The sequence below is a fragment of the Sebastes umbrosus genome, chromosome 1, assembly GCF_015220745.1.
Source record: "Sebastes umbrosus isolate fSebUmb1 chromosome 1, fSebUmb1.pri, whole genome shotgun sequence".
NCBI classification, from domain to species: domain Eukaryota; kingdom Metazoa; phylum Chordata; class Actinopteri; order Perciformes; family Sebastidae; genus Sebastes; species Sebastes umbrosus.
The window spans coordinates 16,389,329-16,411,064 of record NC_051269.1 but is presented as its reverse complement, the minus strand read 5'-3'; the positions used below and the strand labels follow the sequence as shown (position 1 = coordinate 16,411,064).

Genomic DNA, 21,736 nt, shown 5'->3' with positions numbered 1-21,736 from the left:
TTTCATTGAGCTCACAGTGATGTATTTAATACTCAAGTTTTCTCCATTTTACAAACTTTAGTCACTGAGGGAGTAATCTGATGATTTAACAGTTAATTGGGTTAGTTAAATTAGTAAATTGGGTTATTGCCTCCTAGTATTGTCATACGGTCACACAGTCATAGAGAATAAATGGAAATATTGGTCCCTTTAATACATTACGAACTAAAGCTGAAATGAAAAGTCGTTAATCGATTGACAGAAAATTTTGATAACCAATTAAGTTTTCTTTTCAAACACAAATGCCAAACATTTTCTAGGTACAGCTGCTCAAGTGTGACATTCAGTGGTGGAGAGAGGCTACAGTTATTCATCTACTGTACTTGAAGGCTACTTTACTTCACTACATTTCAGAGAGAAATGTACTTTTTAATCCACTACATTTGTCTGATAGCTGTAGTTAAGAATTTGAAATGCACAGTTAAAGATTAAACCAGCAGTCCCCAAATGTTATGGCTTGTGAACCTCTTCTTTTCTACCCCATTAATCATCTCATGGCCCGCCAAGATTTACATTATGAACTTCGAGAGGGGTCTGACCCTGAGGGTGGGAATCACTGAACTGAACCACTCAACTGTATAGATAAACTACAGCTCGACCTCGAGCAGCTACACCAGTAAAATAATGCTTTTTAACTTTTGACACTTTTAAGGACATTTAACTATTACTAAGTAGTAATATTAAGTAGGATTTGGAATGACGACTTTTATGTGCAATGATGTATTTTAACAAGAATCTGAGTACTGCTTCCACCACACATTTTTTGCTGGTTTGTCTTATGTGAGTAAACTTAATGTGTTAATTGGGACAGTTAGTACCAAACAGCACATCTGAGGGGGCTTATAGGTATCTTTAAGAGTTTTCTGACATTTAAAAAAATAAATAAAAATTGTTTAATTTAGAAACTAATCAATAATGAAAATAACTGTCCCATAACTATCTGGCCCAATTGTAATCCACACAGGAATAAATTAAAGCAGTTTTTCATTATAAAGATGTTAAAGTAACAGTGTGTATCATTTGGGGGGATCTATTGGCAGAAATAGAATATAATATTAAGTATGTTTTCTTTAGTGTATAATCAACTGAAAATAGGGATCGTTGTGTTTTCGTTATTTAAGAATGAGCCGTTTATATCGACAAACGGAGCCGTCCTGTTTCTACAGTAGCCCAGCATGGACAAACAAAAACTGTGGCTCTAGATAGGGTCATTAGCGTTTTCACGTTGGCCACCGTAGTTCTCCTACACACTTGGCACAAGGGAGAAGTTTCATTTGGTTGCAATCTGCAACCTCACCACTAGATGCCACCAGATCCTACACACTGCACCTTTAAATAAAATCACTGGCACAGACAGCAGGTACATTTTACATATCCTTTATTATAACATAAGAACATACAGAAAAATAGGTTTGGTCCATGAAAAAGTCTGCAGATTCAAATACTACTACAGTCCCCCAGTGTCCTGTTTTAAACCCCAGAGGTTCCCATCGCTTGTTTCAAATCATGTACCTGCCCAAACCCACATTAGTGTATTCTTGGAATTCGTTAATTAAATGCACACACGCTAAAGTTTCAGCCAGGACACTCATTTTTACCTTCAACAGGGAAACAACTATTAAACTCAACAAGGTGTTGAGCCAGTGTACGAAGAAGCTACGACTCTTTAAATCGTGTTTATGGCTTCTCTGTACATAATCAAAAATACACAAAACTAAAAAGCAGAATATTTAACTTTTCACCCGCTTGCAGGCGACATGAAAGTCGTGTACATTTCATCCCGCAGAGCAGTGATTCGTCAAACGTGACGTCTTTATGTTGAGGAGAACTAAGTCACTGTGCTCTGACAGCGAGGGCTGATTAATAATATAAATACTGGTTCAACTATCTGAGCGTAGACAAAGAGTTAAGAAAAACATCTGCCAGGATAAGAGATACAATTTTACTTCACATCCATCTTCAGTTTTTTTTCTGCTCAGTATTTACAAAACTATATAGACTAGAGGTACTCATACTAGCTACTTCCTTGATAATCTGTACTAGCTAACAAGACAAGTACTGATATAATACATATTTTTAAAAACAAGAATCATTGATAATAACAAAAAAAGAAAAAAAAGGAAAACTTCATACTAAATGGCACCCTTTAACAAAAGATGTATATTCTGCCATGATTGAGCTTTCAAACGTCTCTCGTACACCGAACTGTGGCACAAACTGTCAAAACAGACCAACGAGAGCTTAAGACAAAGTGACACTTGAACAGCCAATGTGCAGTCAAGTAGCCTGATTGATTACAAACACAATCACAATCAATATCTAACTGAATGGGCGAGCATACGGGGGCCGGGCTGGGAGTGTAAAATGTAAATTTACTTTCCAAAGAAGGGAACAAAGGGCCAAGGCAGAACCAACACATTCCATCTGATTTAAGGTATTTTTAGATTCAGGGACAAAATACATTAAAAGTTTCCCTCTACTTTTTCATTTGTGTACAATCTGTACTTTTGTGTGGGCATAATGTATCGAAAATTTAAGGAATGCTTCCAGGAAAGGCTCAGACATGCCAGCGAAAATACACTGTAGCTCTGGTGTGAGGACAAAAAATAATTATACAAAAAAAGTAGCAACCAAACTGCAAAAGTAGTCGAGCTGCAGGGTGAAGATAAAAACAACAAAAGGACATCCTATATAATGGTAAAGCCATCTAGTATCTATGTCTCTCTCTAAGTTTGTCAGAAAACTGTGGGAGGAATTAATTTTGAACATCCCACACGCTCACACATTAGTCGTCTCCGACAGCACAGCACGTCTCTGTGGATAAATCTCTTTAGGTGTTCCTGATGCCGAGCGCCGTCTCCAGCTCCTGTCGCCTCTGCTGAACCTGAAAGACACACAGACAAGATTTAATCAGCAGAAGACAATGCTATGACAAAAGATCAACAGTGGCCATTATAAAAACAACAAGAGTCTACAGCCATGGCAACATGCCGATTTCAAAAAGGTATAATGTTTACGGTGATCATCTTGGTTTAGTGTTAGCAGCACTAGAACTGAAATGATTAAACAATTAGTTGATCAACAGAAAAATAATTGGGAACTATTTTGATAATCGATTAACTGTTTTAGTCATTTCAAAACAATACAAACTTTAAAGGTGCAGTGTGTAGGAGTTTGGCGGCATCTAGTGGTGAGGTTGCACATTGCAACCAACTGAAACTTCGCCCGCGTGCCAAGCGTGTAGGAGAACTACGGTGGCCGTTGGGACAACGTGAATGTCTACAGCTAGTGTTTGGTTTGTCCGTTCTGGGCTACTGTAGAAACATGGGATCAGCTCCGTATTTAGATATAAACAGCTCATTTTAAGGTGACGAAAACACAACAATTTTATTTTCACGTGATTAGACACTAACGAAAACATACTTATTAATATTATATTCCATTTCTGCCAATAGATCCCCCTAACTGTTACACACTGTTCCTTTATGTCCAATCAGTTTTTTTATTTGAATATCTTATGGAAAAAAGATTATAGAGAAATTCCAATGGACTTTTGTTTTCTTCTGTTTTCTGACATTTGACAATTACTAAAACAATCAGCAGATTAATGAATAATAAAAGTAATGTTTAGTAATAGTCCTAATAAGCATTAATAACAAAATACAGCCGATCACTACAGTCATTACATTTAATCCTCTGGGTACCATCAATGTCTGAACCAAATTTCAATCCATCAAACAGTGAATATTGAGATATTTCACTCAAAACCACCGATATCAACCTCACGGTGGTGCTAGAGGAAAAGTCAGGAGTTCACTAAAGTTGATAGTATTCATCCTCTGGGGAACATGAATGTTTGTACAAAATTTCATGGGAATTCATCAAATACTGTAGTTGTTGAGATAATTAAGTCTCTGGACCAAAGCGGTAGAAATAAAGAAAGACAAAATATAGGAGGAGGAATGAGTTGATTACCTTGGAGTAGAAGTAGCGACAGACTGCCTCCTGAGCCCACGGCTGGTAGTAAAACTCTGCTCTTCGCTCTTCTTCTGGGTTTCCGACCACATCCGTCATGGTCTGTAAACAGAGAAAGACACATTTACACATCCATCAAACACTGACCGTGGCTAAGACATGTCGTCTCAACAGAAACTTCTTTATAAGGCTGACTACTGCTGTGAAAGCAGACAGTGAGCCTTGAACTGAATTTGTTCAATTTCACAGAGATTTGGCTGAACAAACACTGCAGGTGGGCGACAGCTGGTCAGCAGTTAACCGGCTCACTCAGCGGACAGACGAGAGGCGAGCGTGCATCCAGTCAGACATGTTATTAAATGTCTCACGCTCTATTTTGACTCTGCCCTGCCGTGTCACACCTGAGTGAGCAGCATGAGCACAATGTCCACGTACTTAATGTAATGTAGTCTTCTCTTCCCACAGCAAACCTAGCTAAATATTATTAACCTCAAACATGACCTCAAGGAATTTACTGAACTTGAAAATTAACTAAGCTTAAAAAATATCAGAGGGAATGTTTATAATTGTTATTTTTTTCTGATTCTTGACTTGAGATGTGAGAAGTGTATGTCTGTAGTTTCCTTCAGAGATACTCTTAGTTATTCATCATTCATCTGTGGTTTTTAGCACTGCAGAAGTTTGTTTTCTTGTATTCTCTTTCCCAAACCTACCCAGCATTATTCTGCTTCTGTTAGTGTTTTCCTACATTCCTCAAAGTCTTCTTATAACGCCTACAGAATGTGCTTATAGTTGCTGTGTTTGACTGAGTTTTACAGGTTGGCAATTCAATTTAAATAACCCAAATTACAAATTTGCCTCAACGGGCATTATAAATCTGTACACAGGATATGACATCCTCCATCTTAACACCTTTGATTCAAATAAAGAATAAGTCTCCAGACAGATAAGAAATCCTTCTTCTAGGATGGGAAAAATATGCATTACATGTAGCAGTAGTAACGGCAAGAGAAGAAGAGTTTCTAGTTGAAAACAATCCACATCCCTTACTTAAAACACTTAAAATATTTTGGCTGTGATCTATTGACGCTACTGTCGGTTAGGGGTGTCACAATACCAGAAACTTAGAAGTCGATACCAATACCAGTGAAATTCTGCAATTCGATACCACCATAACACTTTGAGCTAGTTTAGGAAGTTAAAATCATAATTCCCTCTCTATTATCTATTTTACATTGCTGTGAAAACATCTCCTTCAAATGACTGGATTTATTCAAGTTCCTCACCAACACTAGATTACATTTGAACACAATTTTACCTTTGCCCAATACAAATTTTTACTGAACACTTGATGAAAAACAATGAAACCTCCGTTAACGTTAGCTCCGCAGAACTGTGCTGCCCAATGGCTGCTAACACCTAAAGTTACTAACTCTCCTCCAGCTGATTTCAACACAGATTTGTTGTTCACAATGCAGCATTATCAGGGAAAAACTAAAGTGTGTCCCCATGTCGCGTCAATAGTGAGTTTACGACCCCCTTAGCCTCGAGCCCCCCGGTACTTGTGGTACCTGTGGTAATGTAGAAAACATGTACCGTCACGTTTTGAGAATTTTGGCATCAACTTGGTACCAAAGTATCGGATCTCGTGACGTCCCTACTGTCGGTGGACAAACCGATATTGTTTCCTCTTCTTGATGTGATTCTCTCTAACAACTGCTAAATATTGAATCAAAATTGCAACACGCTTACTCTTCTGAATGATTGACACAACAACTACATATTTATCCCTGAACTTTTACTTGATTTTAACATTTTCTCTTATTCAAAAGCAAACAAAAGAAAACATGTTTTTTTGTTTTCAAGCAGAAGCAACATGGTATCTGTAGAGATATTAGACCACAGATTAGTGCCTTGAATTCCTGGAGGATTCAGTTGTGACGGTCGGACTCACCTTGAGGTCTCTGCACTGGGACTGCAGCCAGTCGTTGATAAAGCCCTGAGGATCTCTGGCAAAACTCAACATGAACTCTCTCTGGGTCTTCAGCTGGTTAATGGTCTCAATGGTTTCATGGATCTGAGAAGAATTAAACAGAATGAAGAGAAGGGTCATAAATTTAAAGTAATTAATAACGAGTTAATTAAATGGAATATCGCTGACACAGAAAAAGGGAGAACAGGTGTTTCCTTAATAACCGTTTTACATCAAGTATCCTTCAGATCAGCAGTTCCAAAACTGTTTTAAACCATGGCAATAGATTTAGTTTTTTTTTTTTTCAGAAGACACTATACATACAGGGAAAACTAAGGCGGGCTCTGTGACAAACTGTTTCTGATATCAAACCGGCAGGAACCGGGTGTATATCATAAATCAACACCAAAATAAAGTCACAAAATGAACGGCGCCTATAAACTATAAACAAGCTCTCTCTATTTACAGTGTTGATTTGTCTCAGAACAAAAGACAATCAGGAGGAATGGCTCTGTGTCTTATCAATATGATAACAACCATCCCAGTCAAGGTAATGACTGCTAGCAGGAGGTCAAGAAGACCTGACTGACCTCATAACTGGCTAGAGAGAAGGCGGTGATTCACAGGCAACGATTTGGGAGAGCGAATATGTGTGAAATTACCCTCAGCAGGCGCACAAAATGATGGAAAATAAAACGACACGGTGGCTCAATGGAACAGGGGTCCAATATATATATATTAAAAAAAAATGCTCATTCACATTTAAAGTGAGTGTTAAAAATGGCATTTCCACAGCTACAACAGATGGAAGTTGTCAAAGAATTAAGTGCTATTTCAAACTATTTCACCAAAAAAATATATGCTTCCTCTCTGTGTGATATTTGTTCGAGTGCAAGTTGTTCTACAGTCGGCAGGGATTTAGTAATTTAATTGATCAAAAACCCACAAAAAAAAGGCATAGAAATACAGCAGGAAACAGGAAACACAACTTCCTTTCATGACATAGCGGAGAGGATGAGTCTGTCTAACCTTGTTGTCCAGTCCGGCTATTTCCTGCTGACTGGCTGTGGAGAGCAGGAAGGAGTTCATCTGGGTCTTCAGCGTGTCGTCCACCTCCACATCAATGTCATAGCAAGCAGTCTTCTTTTGGTCATTAGGGTCCACACTATAAAAGAATACAGCACATTTAGTTTTAGCAGTATGTGAAGTCATCACATAGTGGCAGGAGATGAAATTCAGCAGCAAGAAACTGCGAAAACACAATATTCACATGTGACTTTTGTCACAAAGGGGATGTCGTACATCACTATAATGAGGTTACCTGATCACATGGTTGATGATGATGGGCTCTGGGGGCATCAGGAGTGCATGCAAGCGCTGCGGGATCTCAGAGAACTTCATTCGCTGAGTCTCAAAGATCTGCAAAAATGAAACAAACACACTTTAAGTGGCAATAGACAACCTTTTCAACTCACCCCCAATATGTAAGTTAGGGTATGATGTTACTGTTAGCCACTTTCATTGGGAAAGAGTTAGCAACACTGCACAGGACACACTGCATTTTGTTTTCAATAGTTACTTTGATAGTTCCACGGTCCGCCATTTCCGCTGCTGGGGATAGTAACTGTAAAGAAATTACATTGACTCTTTGGTAACTGGGGATAGCTACCGGGGGAAAAAAAGCTTATCCTCTTCCTGTTTTGGTTGTGCAGTCGTTGACACACTTCCTTTGTGCCATAAATCGAGCCTTCATTTTCCCGAGAGATCATACCCAGTGGCAGACAGAATTGCATAGTGAAAGCGAGGCTTATAGGGAACCAATCTAAACGCCAATGGTGTTTCATGGTGTTTCCTCACCTTCAATATGTAAAGAAAACCCTACAAAGACATTATATAATATCTAGATAAATTGCTTATTTATGAACCACTAACAAACTAAATGTGGGCGGCAATCATGTTTCAGCCTCTAATGTGTGAGTTATTTATTTTATCTATTTAATGTTTATTTTCACAGCAACAAGTATATGCCACCTCTGTCTAAACATCTGCATTAATCCACTGTGTCCTGTTCTGTTATTTTTGTCTTAGGGTGTGTTGCTCTCTCTGCTACTAGAATCTGTTATGACCATTTTTACTGAGTGTGTATATAGAAGAGAAAAAAAACCCCAAACTGAGCTTTTAAATAAATGGCTCTATTCCATCTTTACTGCATTACAAATCACTGTTTTAATTACAAGAAGGTAAGCTAACCAGAACATTTATTTCATACATTAACTTTGTAGGAATTCACTGTTAACTTTCCTCTGTTTATCTTGGCACGGCCGAAAGTAATGCACTGGGAAACCAGTCAGTGACCCAGAAAGAAGAGTCTCCATACAAGGACGGAGGGAAGCGTACAGAGACGACATCAAGAGCAGGAATTAACTGTTGATCATTCCAGCTTCATACACCGGCTACAGTTCGTATTCATCAGGTTTAAACAACAGGGAGGCCTCTTTTGGTGTATTATAAAGTAACAAATTGCATCACTAAAGCTTAATGTAGATTTTAAAGTGTATCATGTTACAAAAAGGACTCCACTCACCTGCTGCAGGTATTTGTCACAGTTGATGAACTCGCGCTCATGGGGGTCTTGGAGTTTGTGGGTCTTGACATACTGCCACAGGGCCTGAATGATGACAGGTCTGGTCTGGGTGTGGATACCCAGCATACGAGCCAGCCGGGGGTCCAGCTTGAACTGAGGGGGCTGTTTGGTGCACATAATGACAGATTAAAGCAAAGTGAATCTGCATTAGGTTTGATCGTCTTTAGGGTTGGGCCGGTGCAAAAATATGCAGACTGGTTTGATATTAAGCCAGACACCGGACCGGTATACCGAATTTGACTACACACTTGACTCAGCAGCCGCTCCCGAGTGGAACAGAATGAGACTGAGAGAGCCCATGAATGAGAGTGTAGCAACTCCAGTCCAGTAGGTGATGGTAATGCACCTCTAAGCTGGCTGCCAACCGCCAATAAACACCAAATAAGAAGAAGCGGAGAGTGAAGCAGCACCACGTTACACGTTGCCTCGTCTATGTTTTTCGGCTAACCTATTTCGTCGGTTTCATTTCAAGCCGGTACATTGGACCAGACCGGCAAAACCGGAAGTCAACCCAACTCTAATCGTCGCTTTTATTTACCTTTTTACTAACTGAACAAATATTTGAAGAGGTCTTCAAAGCAACACTATCAAACCACAGGGCAAACGCCCGAACATGTATTTACCTGGTAATCTAGCATCAGCAGGACGGTGCAGCGAACACCAACATCACCGGGCCTCTTCACCTGAAAGCCATCAGTCTCCTGGGTGGTGGCAGTCCTGTGCCACTAAGATGACATAAAAGACATTTCATGTTAGTATTTGTATATATATATTCATACAGATACATAAACTAAATATAAATAATTTAAATACATATCTTACTTCCACAAGGTGATTATCTGGACCATACAGGTCCTTGTCCAACTCAATCACCAGAGACTTGAAGAAAGAGGAGAACTTCCGCTTCTGTTTGGTGGCTTCATACTTGGACACGGCAGTCTGCAAAGCAAATGTTACCGTTATTGGAAATATGAATGCAAGCATTACAATATCTGCATAAAATTGGTGTCTTTACATAAGTTTAATTTCTTCATAGTCTTTGCTCAATGTAGCCCAACAAACGACATTTAAAATTTGGTTGGTTATATTAGCAGTGTTCTGGAATAAATGTAAACTACTGTTAAAGCAGTTTAAGTCTTAAATAAATACGGTACACACAAAAACAATATATATTTCAATCGTGAAACTTACATCTTCCAGCAGACGCCCCTCGACACGTAGCTCCCATGATGCAACTGTGCCTTCTCCATCCTCAGCATCTGGCTTTGCGGGGTTAAAGGTGTTTGATATGAAGATCCGAAGCTTTCTCTTTTGCTGGAAAAAAAGAATAGATCAAAAGAAACTTTAAATTGATGTGCCATCATTCACACAACACTGACTTGATATCTACACTGATAATCAGTGCATGTCCACAAACATCTAAACACAACTACCCCTAAAAATCCCACGAGTCAAGTTCTGTTTCATTTGATAAAGTCAATTTTACTCAAAGGAAAGATAAGGTAGGTCCGCTGTGACAGTGTGCAGCTTAATTTATGATTCAATCAATGTATTGGTGTGCTGAAGGTGGACACCGAGAGGACGTTCAACTTGCATAGAAATATTAAGTTAATAATAATTATAATAAGTATGTTGTCAACCATACGATATACTAATCTTTTTATCCACTGCCACATAAAAACTGTAAAACCAACAATCTTCAACTTCAAAAATCCACGAGTTGAATCCCAGTTCAACAGCAAGATAACAAAAAAAAAACATCTTTACATGGCAAATGTGAAATGTCTAAACTCATTACGGGGCTCGACACTAACGGTTAAAAGTGGTTGCCGTCACAAGGCTGGCAAAAAGGCATCAGCTTTCGGTTGCTAAAATGGAAAATATGGTTGCCATTTTTAGTCACTTTATAATTTGAGTAAGTAAGATACTATGCAGTTATATGTCATCTTAATAATGAAAATGTGACATGTACACATGTCATGTATATGTTGTACATGCTTTGCAATATAATTCTCCATCCAGCTCAAAGATGCCAGGATGATTTGCTTCCCAAGACTTTCCTTTTTCCAACAAATTTCTGTTTTTCGTTGAGGTTCATCTGTTTTTTTTTGTCAGTTGAAACAATTTTAGCATCCCTTTGTGACGTTGACAAGTTGGTGAAACTCTTCCCCCCACAGTCAAACAACTTAATTTGCCTCATCATCATCTCTAAAACTGATGCCTCTGCGCACGCGAGAAAATGCAGCGTGGTCTGGTTCCGGTTCTGACTGCAACAGCAGTATTTAAATATCACTAATGCAACAAATATTTAAAAATGTATTTACTTTGGTGTGCACATTTGGCTGTCCCTACTTTTTATGTTAAAATGTAGTTGCCACTGATGGCAACCAGGCAACCCTTACAGACGAGCCCTGCACAACGCTGTAGACATTTTTACAAGCCTTTACTGAATGGCATTACTACTAAATGTCCAGTTATAGGGATGGATGGAGGCCCCGGGGGTTCTGAATGGCTTTGAAATTAATTTCAGGTCTGAACCGGAGTGATTGAGGGATTCCAGGAGTGAAAACTTAATTTGAACCATACCTTAATGGGCCTCTTGAGGGCCTCCTGAATGTCCAGCCTCTTGCGCATGATGGTTTGATCCAGCTTCCTCTCAAAAGCCAGCAGATCCATGTAAGCCTGAGACTCTGGGACGAGTTCCCTGATCTGGGACACAACAAAAGACACTGGTGACCATTGGTGCTACATCCAAAAAGTACAACAGAACACACTCGGAGGCGTGTTGGTTTCCCACCTTTTCTCCATAAAATGGTCTTCAATAACCATTTTGGTAGGCCAGTCATAACTACTTTTGTTGGACGATATATTTTCCCAGAAATACTTGCAATAAATAACATTATTGTAATTTTAAGACCATTTTATACCACTGATATAATGATAATAGCATAATTATGCAAGTACACCCTTTCAAAGACCAGTGAACTTTTTCAGAATATTCAGACATTGGAATGGGAAAAATATTAAAATATTCGAAGAAAAAAAAAAAAAAAAAAAAAAAAAAAAAAAAAAAAAAAATCACACAACCAAAACAAAAAATAAAATGAACTCTTGAGCTCTGTTAACAAAAAAGTGCAAAGTCTGTGCTGCACCCAAGTCTTGCTTTGGAAAACCCTGCTGTTTATTCTGGCATCATGTTGACCAAAATGTTGGAGACATTCATACGTCAACAAGGACACATGTAAACACAACAATATCGGGGTCAGCATTAATGACCGAGGTCATGTCCATAATATAGTACGATAAGTCGTTAACAATTATCGTGACAGGCCTACATTTTAAGAGCATTTTCGTCAACTTAACTCCGTCTCAGCCATGTGTTTTACATAAATACAAATGTTATATATGACAACCATCAAGTGCTTACAGCCAGTGCACTCTTAATACCCGTACCTCAAACAGAGCCACCTCAATTAAAATTCAAATGGACAAGCAACTGTAATCTCTCCAATACAATAACGGTCAGGATTAATGGACTGCTGTTTGATTAACACTCACCCTCTGAGGTAGAATTTTATCAGCCATCTTCTTCTTCTTTGTGCTGTAAAAACAAATTATAGAAACAAGATAAGTTTGAGTGTGAGTCGAAGCGGAGCAATGCTGGATTAACATAATCACAATAATTCAGTCCCTGATGTAAAAGGCTAGTGGGACCAGGATCACACAGGTCCAAAAAAACGCAGCAGTGTAGGATACATTTACCGTAATGTGGGCAGTATCATCATCATCGCAAGATTAAATTTAATTTATGAAAATATGAGGCTATCATTATTGTGTGTCTTCTATATGCCTCCAAATATAGTGTGTATTATACGTTTCTCTCACTAATCAACTTGTATTCTCTCTCCACCTTTTTAGCAAAGATGGTATGTCCATTACATAAATTTAATTTAAATGTCAATAATAGGGCTAGGGCGGCATGGTGTTGCAGTGGTTAGCACTGCCGCCTCACAGCAAGAGTGTCGCAGGTTTGAATCCGGCTTGGGGCCCCTTTTATTTGCATGTTCTCCCCTTGTCAGCGTGGGTTTTCTCTGGGTTCTCCGGCTTCCTTCCACAGGATAATTGTTGACTCTAAATTGCCCGGAGGTGTGAATGTGAGTGTGAATTGTTGTCTGTCTCTATGTGTATATATTCAACGTACAGAATTAAGGAGCAAATTCTCACATTCGAGCCGCTGCAGCCAGAGGATATTTGGCATTTTTACTCAAGAAGAGATTGAAACAAAACATTGATTATCAAAATAGTTGCCAATTAAATTTCTGTCATTTCACATTTCAAAGAATCATTCCATCTCAAAACTGCTGCAAGCTTTCTTTGTGATTTTAAAGACATTTAATGAGGCCAGTTTATCTATCAAAGCATTTCTTTGCAAAAAATCTTTTTTTCTCCATTAAGAAATGTCCCTTTTTCCAATCTGGGATAGGAAAGACAAATTTCCAATAGGAAACATGGTTTTGGATGGCAGTGATGAAAGTAGTGGACGGGACCAGGATGGCGTGTCTGAGGAAGAGGGCGGCTGCAGGGCTTAGAGACTTCTGATAACACTCAAAACACCTTTTTAATCTTTTTTTACAGGCTGATATCCCAATGCCTCTATTACTGATACCTGTTAATATAACAAAGCACATAATTTAAGTATGGCTCTAAATCGTGATCTTCTGTATGAGTGGGGGAAGACTTACTGCTGGTTGCGGTTCTGCTGCTGAACCTGCTGGATCTGTTGGGGGGCGGGCCTCTTGCGAGACGGGTCCATCACGCCAGGCATCACAGGGCGAGACACTGGGCTGTTGCCATATCCTGGGGGTCCCATGGCTGGTCCCTGCGGGGTCATGCGGTTGGATGGAGGCATGCCTGGTCTCTGCATAGAAAACACAGGAACGATGATTTTTACCTCCATAAAACTTCTGAGAGGAGATTTTCTGGGCATTAGTTTTCTATTTCACAAGTCGCTTCACAGCCATCAAGTCAACAGTATAGAGCTATTAGACCACCGGCATTGAGGTTTTGCAAATGTCAAACTGTGTATTTTCATTCCCAGGTTTGACTACAGCAATCTGTTCTCTGCACCACAATACTATATGTGTTTTGTATATAAAATTGTAAGGTGTGCTCGTTTAGCAAACTTAGACTCAGGTTTTCCTCTTTATTCCTGTTTAAACAGATTTACTCAAAAATGAATCAGCAACTATTGTGATAATCGACTGATCGTTTAAAGTTCTTTTTTCAAGGAAAAAAATGCAAAATATTTGATGGTTTTTAGCTTCTCAAATGTGAGTATTTGTTGCTTTACCTCGTAAACATTATAATACTGTAAATGGAATATATTTGGACTTTAGACTGTTGGCCTGACAAAATATGGGCAATGCAAAATGTAATAGTCATTTTTTTTTACTATTTCCTGATGTTTCGCAGACGATCAATCAAGAAAACCATCTGCATATTAATTGCTAATGAAAATCATTGATGGTTGCAGTTAGGGATGTTAATAATTAACTGTTTAACCGTTAACCAACATTAAGCATTTTAACCGATTAACGCTATCGGTTAAAAGAAATATTAATAATTAATTAAAAAGCTGAGCAGCTCAAAGGAGCAGCTCGTCACTTGAAGGAGAAAAGCTGGTCCACCTTAACAGCCCACCTTAAGAGGCGGAGCCGGAGTTGCAGGATACAGGAAGTTGACTCCGGTCTCTCCAGCTCGCTCGAGCGGAGCGGTGTTGTAGTTTCGTAGCATTTATTCACCCACAAATTAACTGTACACACACTGCTACACCTTCGTTCACAGCTATAACGCCACCAACAACCTCACACTCACCGCCGCCACACACACACGGCCTGTTGGAAACTCGCTAAAGTTACACAAACTACGTGTTGCAGCGGCGAGCACGAAGCCTCCGGCAATACTAGAGGTGCTAACGTAGCACAAATACACACACTGTTTATTGGACACCCACTAAAGTCATGCTGGGCAGACAAAGTATCGTTACGCTGGGCAAACGCACAGCGGACAACCTGATTAACTAAATGTGCGGTGGAGACTTTTACTGGGAAAGTGGCTGCATGTCCACGACACTACATGCAACATCGTGGCTGCTAAGTTAACGTTCCCGGACGGGTGAACTGGGGACTCCTGTCAACGAATATCTGTTGTGTTCCTGCAGCTGACAAATCTTATCAGTTAACGGTTAATAATCGGTTAAGAACATTTTTCAAAATTAGCATCCCTAGTTGCAGTCAGTTGGTAAAAATGTATATAATTTGTTAACACATATCACAGGCGCCCCGATCAACATGTATAAGGTAACAAGGACAACACTTCACCAGCCTCCCACTCGAACATGGCCAACAGTGCTGGAGGTACGCTGCTGGTAATTGAACCACAGGACTCCCTGATGGTGGGTGAGATTTAGTCCTGGCACCACACAAATTGCATTTTTTGCAGCTACAATGGCAGATCTGTGGCTGGAACTACAGTGCACTGTATCTTAATTAATGTGTCACTGAATGAAACATCGCAATAAAGAAACTGCAAAACCCTATATAGAAAGGAATCTCTGAATAAATGGCTGTGTCCTTCGCATATCTTGAGAACCGCTCATCTGATTTACTTCACACTTGGCGGATGTATTGCTGGTGTTGAAGTGCAATCTGGGCACGCAACACGTTCAATATTAATAAACTTTGAATAAACAAGCAGACATCACTCAGTGCCGCAGCGGGCTTCAGGGCCACATCGGACATCTGTGGACGTTTGCTACTGGATGCTGGATATACTAACGTTAAAATCAAATACGTCTTCACTTCCCTGGAGTCAACAAGCGATGAGTGTTTCTCGACAACGATGTAAGCAGCACTTCCGGGAGCCAAGAAATTGGCCCGTTCCGAATGGGCACGTGCTAAGAATGGGCATGGGCTTGGGAAGGCCACGCCCCAAACGGGCACTGTGCTAGTGATTAAAAAAGAGGGAATCAAAGCATGCAAAAAGTAATTAAGAAAACACATCAGTCAGAGATGTGAAACACCCTACAGGTTAAGCATTCAGAGGAAGCAAGTAAATCCTACTTCAGTGACATCTGTGGACATTGTTATGCCTCCTGGTGTTCAGATAAGCTAACTGTGGCTGCAAATGAATAATGTCTGTATTTTATATTTACTCTGTGGGCCAATGAGTTGTTGAGCATCCCTAACGCTCAAAAGGCAAGAAGAGCAAAGCATCCTTATTGTAGTAAAGCAACTGTATTTCCAAGGTCAATTTGTAATCAAAGCTTTTGAAGATAAAAGCAGATCAAAGTCTACGATCCTGTCATCCGCTGACTTAAATCAATATGCCTATAGTCTAATGTGATAGTTATGTACGCTTTAGGACAGAAAATTAAATAGATACCACACAGATCAGTGCAGAAATGTCAACGTAAATATGGCAGCAAAATATTAGCAGCACATCTCCTGATGTGAATCTATTAAAACGAAACTAATCAAAACTGATTTTGCACTAGACATTTTCAAGTACAAGAAAATATAGCATAGCTCATAATCAGCATCTCTGTGCTGTTTACAGAAAATACAATATCTGCTTTAAAAAAAAAAATCAAATCCACATATTTTGATCTTAAAAGACGAGGTAGCAACAATTTGCATGCCGGCTCTGTCAAACAAGTTAAAACCGAAAACAAACTCCACTTCCAACTCACCAAGCCAAGCGCTAAGAACTCAAACAGGCGACTTCGTGTATTTGACTGCATGACTGCAGGTGAGAAAATCAGATGACAAATCACTGATTGCAGCTTTCCCTCCAGCAGTCAGTCCAACAAATGAGTGAGATGAAGGCAAAACACACTCTCTTCTCAGCATATGGTGGAGGGTGGAAGGGAGGAAGAGTGACAGACATTGACTTGTCAACATAAAAAGCTGGATGAATGCGCTCTGCCTTTTCCACACAGCGCAGTGTGGGCAGATAGGGACTGCATGTGGATCATTTAGTGCTCTTTACACTATACATCAGAACAACCTTGGTTTACCTGAGAACAGCTCGAGTTCTGCAGTATTCAGAGTATGAAGACTCCTCGACTATGTTGCGAAAGGCTGCTTGTGAGAGTGAATGCAGTCAAGGACGCTGGAGAGAAAAAGATGTAACATCCTTTCACTAAACTATATTTCAGGTTGCCAGTAGCTAGGCAGCAAACACTTCAATTGATGCGGATGATAAATGACATCATCATCTATTAAGATCCAATACAACCAGTACTGAACTGGTAAAACAAATACACTGAGTCAGAGATCGAGATATTCAAGTTATATTCTACCTGGATCTATCATATAGATCTACAGAATGACTTGTGGAAGTAGCAGCATGTATAACAGGGATAACTAGGGCTGTGCCAAATCTCTCTCTTTTTTTTTTTTACATTCCAAGCCTTTAATGAGGTTTTCGAATGCCGCTTTTAGGACGTCAACACCCTTTAAAAAATAGTTTTTTTTTTTGCTATTGTGGTTATGTAAATGTAATTTATGGTGCTTTTAGATTGCTGCTAGACTGCCCGTTAAAACAGTTGCGTGCCTCCCTTTGTGCGCAGCAAATAGGCGAGTAAACATTTTTTTGACCGTGGTGAAATTTTTTTTTATGAAAGGTTAATTAATACCAAGGAATATGGATTGAAGCAGAATATTTCATTAGATAAAAACATGTTGTGAATATGGGAAATAATTACATCTTTTTTCAATACATTTCTTAATCATTTATTTGTTTAGATAATTCACTTGTTTAAATTATATTAAGGCTTAAAGTTAGGCATAATTAAGGATATATCCTGGAATACCGGACAGCGCCATTCAACCGTGACTCTTTTTCTATATACCAATATGAAAGAACAGAGGACTCTAAAAGGAGGAGGTGAGTGCTTTATGGTGAATAACGTTAACATCAATGCACCCATTGAAGGAGCTGACCTTGTACGATTTCATGTGACAAATAAAGCTACATCGATTGATTGATTTGAAGAAGTCTGTGCTCCAGTTTTTTGGTGAGTGAAATTCTGATGTTAGTCTTATACCGGTACCAACCGGCAATCTGGAGCAACAGACGGCCCCCGATCTTCTTCCGCAGTCTTGATTTTCTGACATTTTATAGGCCAAACAATTAATCGATTAAAAAAAAAAGTCAGCGGATAATAAATAAATAATTGTTGGATGCACCCCCATACTTGCCAACCCTCCCGATTTTCCTCTGAGACTCATTTTCATTGCACCCTCATGGTTTCCTCCCGGGGGTCACAATTCTCCCGTATTTCTCCCCATTCATGGCAAATTTTCACACCTTTTTTCCTTTTCGTTATCAAAACCTATGTGTGGAACTGAACTGCGTGTATAAGCCCTACTGTTTCCACTGCGACGACAACATCAACTGTTGTTTCCCGGCGGAAAAGAGCAGTCTATGCTCGCAACACAGTTTGCAGTGCCCAGTGAAAAGCCGTTGTGGCGTGGCGCAAGCCATTGGTAATAATGTGTTTCAGAGTGCAGTGGTGCTGTTGTGTCTGAAAGGACCTTCAGTGAGTGAAAGAAGGAGAGAGAAATGGAGAGTACTATGCAAAATAAATACTCAAGCAAGAGCAAATATAAATAAAAAACGGATGAATATTAGTTTATGCCAGAGATTCACACGTCAAGTTCACACCAGAGGGGCGAATTATTCAGTTTTATTTCCTGGGAGTTAAAAGGAAAAATCAAAAGTTCTACATGAAAATGCTGTTGCAGTGTACTTATTATTTTCCCTCTTTTAAAGTCACCAGAATACAGGAAACAAAGTCACTGAAACTCTTATCTTTCTGGGCGGGAGGACCCCCAACTCTCTGGAATCACCTCCCCCAATCTATTAGAGCTGCTGAATCTCTTGTCTGTTTTAAGCGGCTTCTAAAAAACTATAGGCAAGCCTTTCTATAGGCCTCATCCACATGTGTGTTTGTCTGTTTTTTGTTGGATCTATTTCTCATTGTTTCTGTGTTTCATATTGTAATTTTTCCTTGTTTTCATCATTGTTTGATGTTTAATTTGTGTGTGAAGCACTTTGTAATGGTGTGTTTTAAAAGGTGCTATATAAATAAAGCTTTACTTACTTACTTAGTACCACCTGGCTCCACTTATTCTGTTGTGTAACACACTTTACCAGCCAGGTGACACCAAGTTTACAAAAAAGCATGCGCTGATGTTGCACCTGCAGGGTGTTCTGGCATGCAACGAACAGACTAAACACACAGGGTGCAGACTAGTTTGGTCCTGGTTTGAATCCTCTCTTTTTTTAAGATCTTAAGGTCGGCAAGTATGTGCAGCCCTAGTTTGATGACTATAACATATAAGTAACATTGTGGCGGTACTGAGTTCCCCAGACTTTAGTTGTTCAGTCAGAAGACTGAAAAACAGTTCCCATCCACATAATAATATAAAATAAAATGCCTTCTTAATAATAATAATGAACAAATGCCTCTTCAATAATGAACAAATGCCTCTATATTAACAAACAATTAAGGAAACTGAAATATTGGTTTGTGTTTTTCCTTTTACCCTCCTTTAAAGTTTTCCCAAATAAAATACACTAAAAGAAATGGGTATAAAGGGTTTCATTGAAAATCAACAAATGAATAGAATACAAAAATACAGCCTGCAGGCGTTAGGCTATTGTAAGGCAAGCCAGCTGTTGCACAAATAGCACCTAATCGTCCCAGTGCAGGTAACCCAATTGGTTGGCACTTAACTTGTTTCCCCAACTAGGAGAGTCAACACTCTCAACAAACAAAACACAAAGATCACAGAATCCCAAAAGGGCCCAAAACAGACCAGAGTTTCTAATAAAGCTGATAACACATGTTGCATTGAGTGAAGGAGAGATCAGAATGACACTGGGTGTGCAGTTTCCCTCCTCTTTTAAGCCCTACAGAAAGGGCGTTGTTACACCCTGATTGGCCAAGAGGGGAATGCACCAAGCTGCTCTCAACTATCATTTAAGAGCCAGTCCCCACACCCTGCGCAACAGGTGAACTGAATAACCCTCTAATCACTCAGCAACTCAACCAAAAAAACACCAGGGAAAAGGGAAACAACAGCAAGCACCAGAGAATTGGCAGCTGCCACAACATAGCAAACATTTCAGTGTATCACATAATTTATACATTGTAAACTTAAAATTCGGGCAACAAAGTACCACACCGTGCATAAAAAAAGTTAACACTCCTGATACGAATGGATGAACACTGACTACACTGAATACATTTCTGATCTTCTGCTATGTTATGAACCATCCAGACCTCTCAGGTCATCTGGATCAGGTCTGCTTAGTGTCCCCTGAGTCCTAACTAAACATGCAGAAGAAGCGTTCAGTTTTTAAGCACCGAATATCTGGAACAAGCTCCCAGAAACCTGCAGGACCAACTCCAACTCTGAGTTCTTTTAAATCAAAGCTTAAAACGTTCCTGTTTGCTGCTGCCTCTTATTAAACCAGATAATTATCTTATACTGCACTAGAGCTTTTACTCTTGTGTGTTATACTCTATTTTAGCTTCTATCCTAGGTTTTATTTTTTAGCTTGTTTTTATTTTCTAATCTTTAATGTTTTTATAACTGTTTTAATTATGTCTTAATGTTCTTTTGCACTTTGTCGCAATGTTCTTGAATGTTTATGTAAAGCACTTTGAATTGCCCTGTTGCTGAAATATACTATACAAATAAAGCTGCCTTGCCTTGCCTTACCACCTGGGTCCACTTATTCTGTTGTGTAACACCTTTACCAGCCAGGTGACACTAAGTTTACCAAAAGCAGGCGATGATGTCAGAGAACAGACTAAACACACAGGGTGCAGACTAGTTTGGTCCTTTAGTTTGAGCCTCTTCTGTTGCAGTGATACAAAGTTTGGCTTCGTGCAGCCTGATTCATTTAACAGTGGACCATGGTGGCATGGCAACGGTACTGAACTGTAAGTGAAAAAAACAACTTTTTAACATTAAAGGCTCTCTTCATCACGTTGATGTCTCATTTGTGTGTGAAGCACTTAGTAATGGTGTGTTTTAAAAGGTGCTATATAAATAAAGCTTTACTTACTTAGTACCACCTGGCTCCACTTATTCTGTTGTGTAACACTTTACCAACCAGGTGACACTAAGTTTACCAAAAAGCAGGCGCTGGTGTTGCACCTGCAGGGTGTTCTGGCATGCAACGAACAGAGTAAACACACACAGGGTGCAGACTAGTTTGAGCCTCTGCTGTTGCACTGATACAAAGTGCAGCTTCGTGCAGCCTGATTCATTCAACAACGGTTGCTCGGTGGCATGGCAACGGTACTGAACTATAAGTGAAAAACCAACTTTTGAACTCAAATAAAGCTTAAATATTATAAAAGTACGACGTTTAACATTAAAGGCTCTCTTTAACACGTTGTTTAGAAACTACTCAACTCTATTTAATTATTATTTTAGCGAGCAAACTGAGAGAAACACAGTTAGCAGACGTTAGCATGCTGAGCTACCAGGCTCAGTGTTATCGGGCGGGAGTGTTAGCATGTTAGCACATTCAAACTACACACTAACTCTCGGACTCTCTCACACCGGGCCGGTAAACACGGTTCACACCGGGGTGAACTGCTCTCTGCGGGGCTGTGCAGCTGTGTGGTGAGCCGTGGCGCGCCCCGGTGCTCGGGGGATACCGTTAGCCTCACGGTAACAAAGCCCCGGTAGGAGAGGCTTTGTTCTAGCAGGAGACGGAGAGAGATCTTACCGGGTAGCCGGGCCCGGGCAGCGGGGAGCGGTACATGTGGTTCTGCGCCGCCGACGACGGAACCATCCGTCCAGAAGGAGTCCCGGGGCCCATGCCTGGTGGTCCTGCGCCCGGTACCGGTGGTCCTGGTCCCATTGCTCCTACACCACCTCCACCACCTCCAGTAGGAGCCGACTGAAACCCCCCTCTGGCCGCCATCTCCTCTCTGAGTGTCGCCGCCGGTGGAGGCACGGAGATACCGCGAGAACAGAGATCAGAGCGAGAACAGAGCTGGTGGTGACGGTCCATCA

General features: G+C 40.0%; 1 protein-coding gene across 1 annotated transcript; it reads right to left on the bottom strand.

Annotated features, from left to right (window-relative positions):
* Positions 1-1,400: 1,400 nt before the first annotated feature.
* On the bottom strand, positions 1,401-21,685 carry smarcd1 (SWI/SNF related, matrix associated, actin dependent regulator of chromatin, subfamily d, member 1). The gene is made up of 13 exons (XM_037785097.1): positions 21,447-21,685; positions 13,373-13,548; positions 12,189-12,231; positions 11,217-11,339; positions 9,822-9,944; positions 9,453-9,569; positions 9,254-9,355; positions 8,571-8,732; positions 7,308-7,405; positions 7,016-7,151; positions 5,969-6,091; positions 4,015-4,116; positions 1,401-2,923 (listed from the first exon to the last, which is right to left on the bottom strand). Exons 1-13 carry the CDS (start codon positions 21,642-21,644, stop codon positions 2,870-2,872), a joined length of 1,557 nt encoding a protein of 518 aa, XP_037641025.1. The 5' UTR covers positions 21,645-21,685; the 3' UTR covers positions 1,401-2,869.
* Positions 21,686-21,736: the final 51 nt, after the last annotated feature.

Bases quoted from the DNA above. Each gene is read 5' to 3' on its own strand.
- smarcd1 (XM_037785097.1), bottom strand. From the start codon at position 21,644: ATGGCGGCCAGAGGGGGGTTTCAGTCGGCTCCTACTGGAGGTGGTGGA. The intron at 13,549-21,446 runs GTAAGATCTCTC...TTTTCTATGCAG, and splicing joins TGCCCGGGCCCGGCTACCCG to AGACCAGGCATGCCTCCATC. The intron at 4,117-5,968 runs GTGAGTCCGACC...CTCTGTTTACAG, and splicing joins CCCAGTGCAGAGACCTCAAG to ACCATGACGGATGTGGTCGG.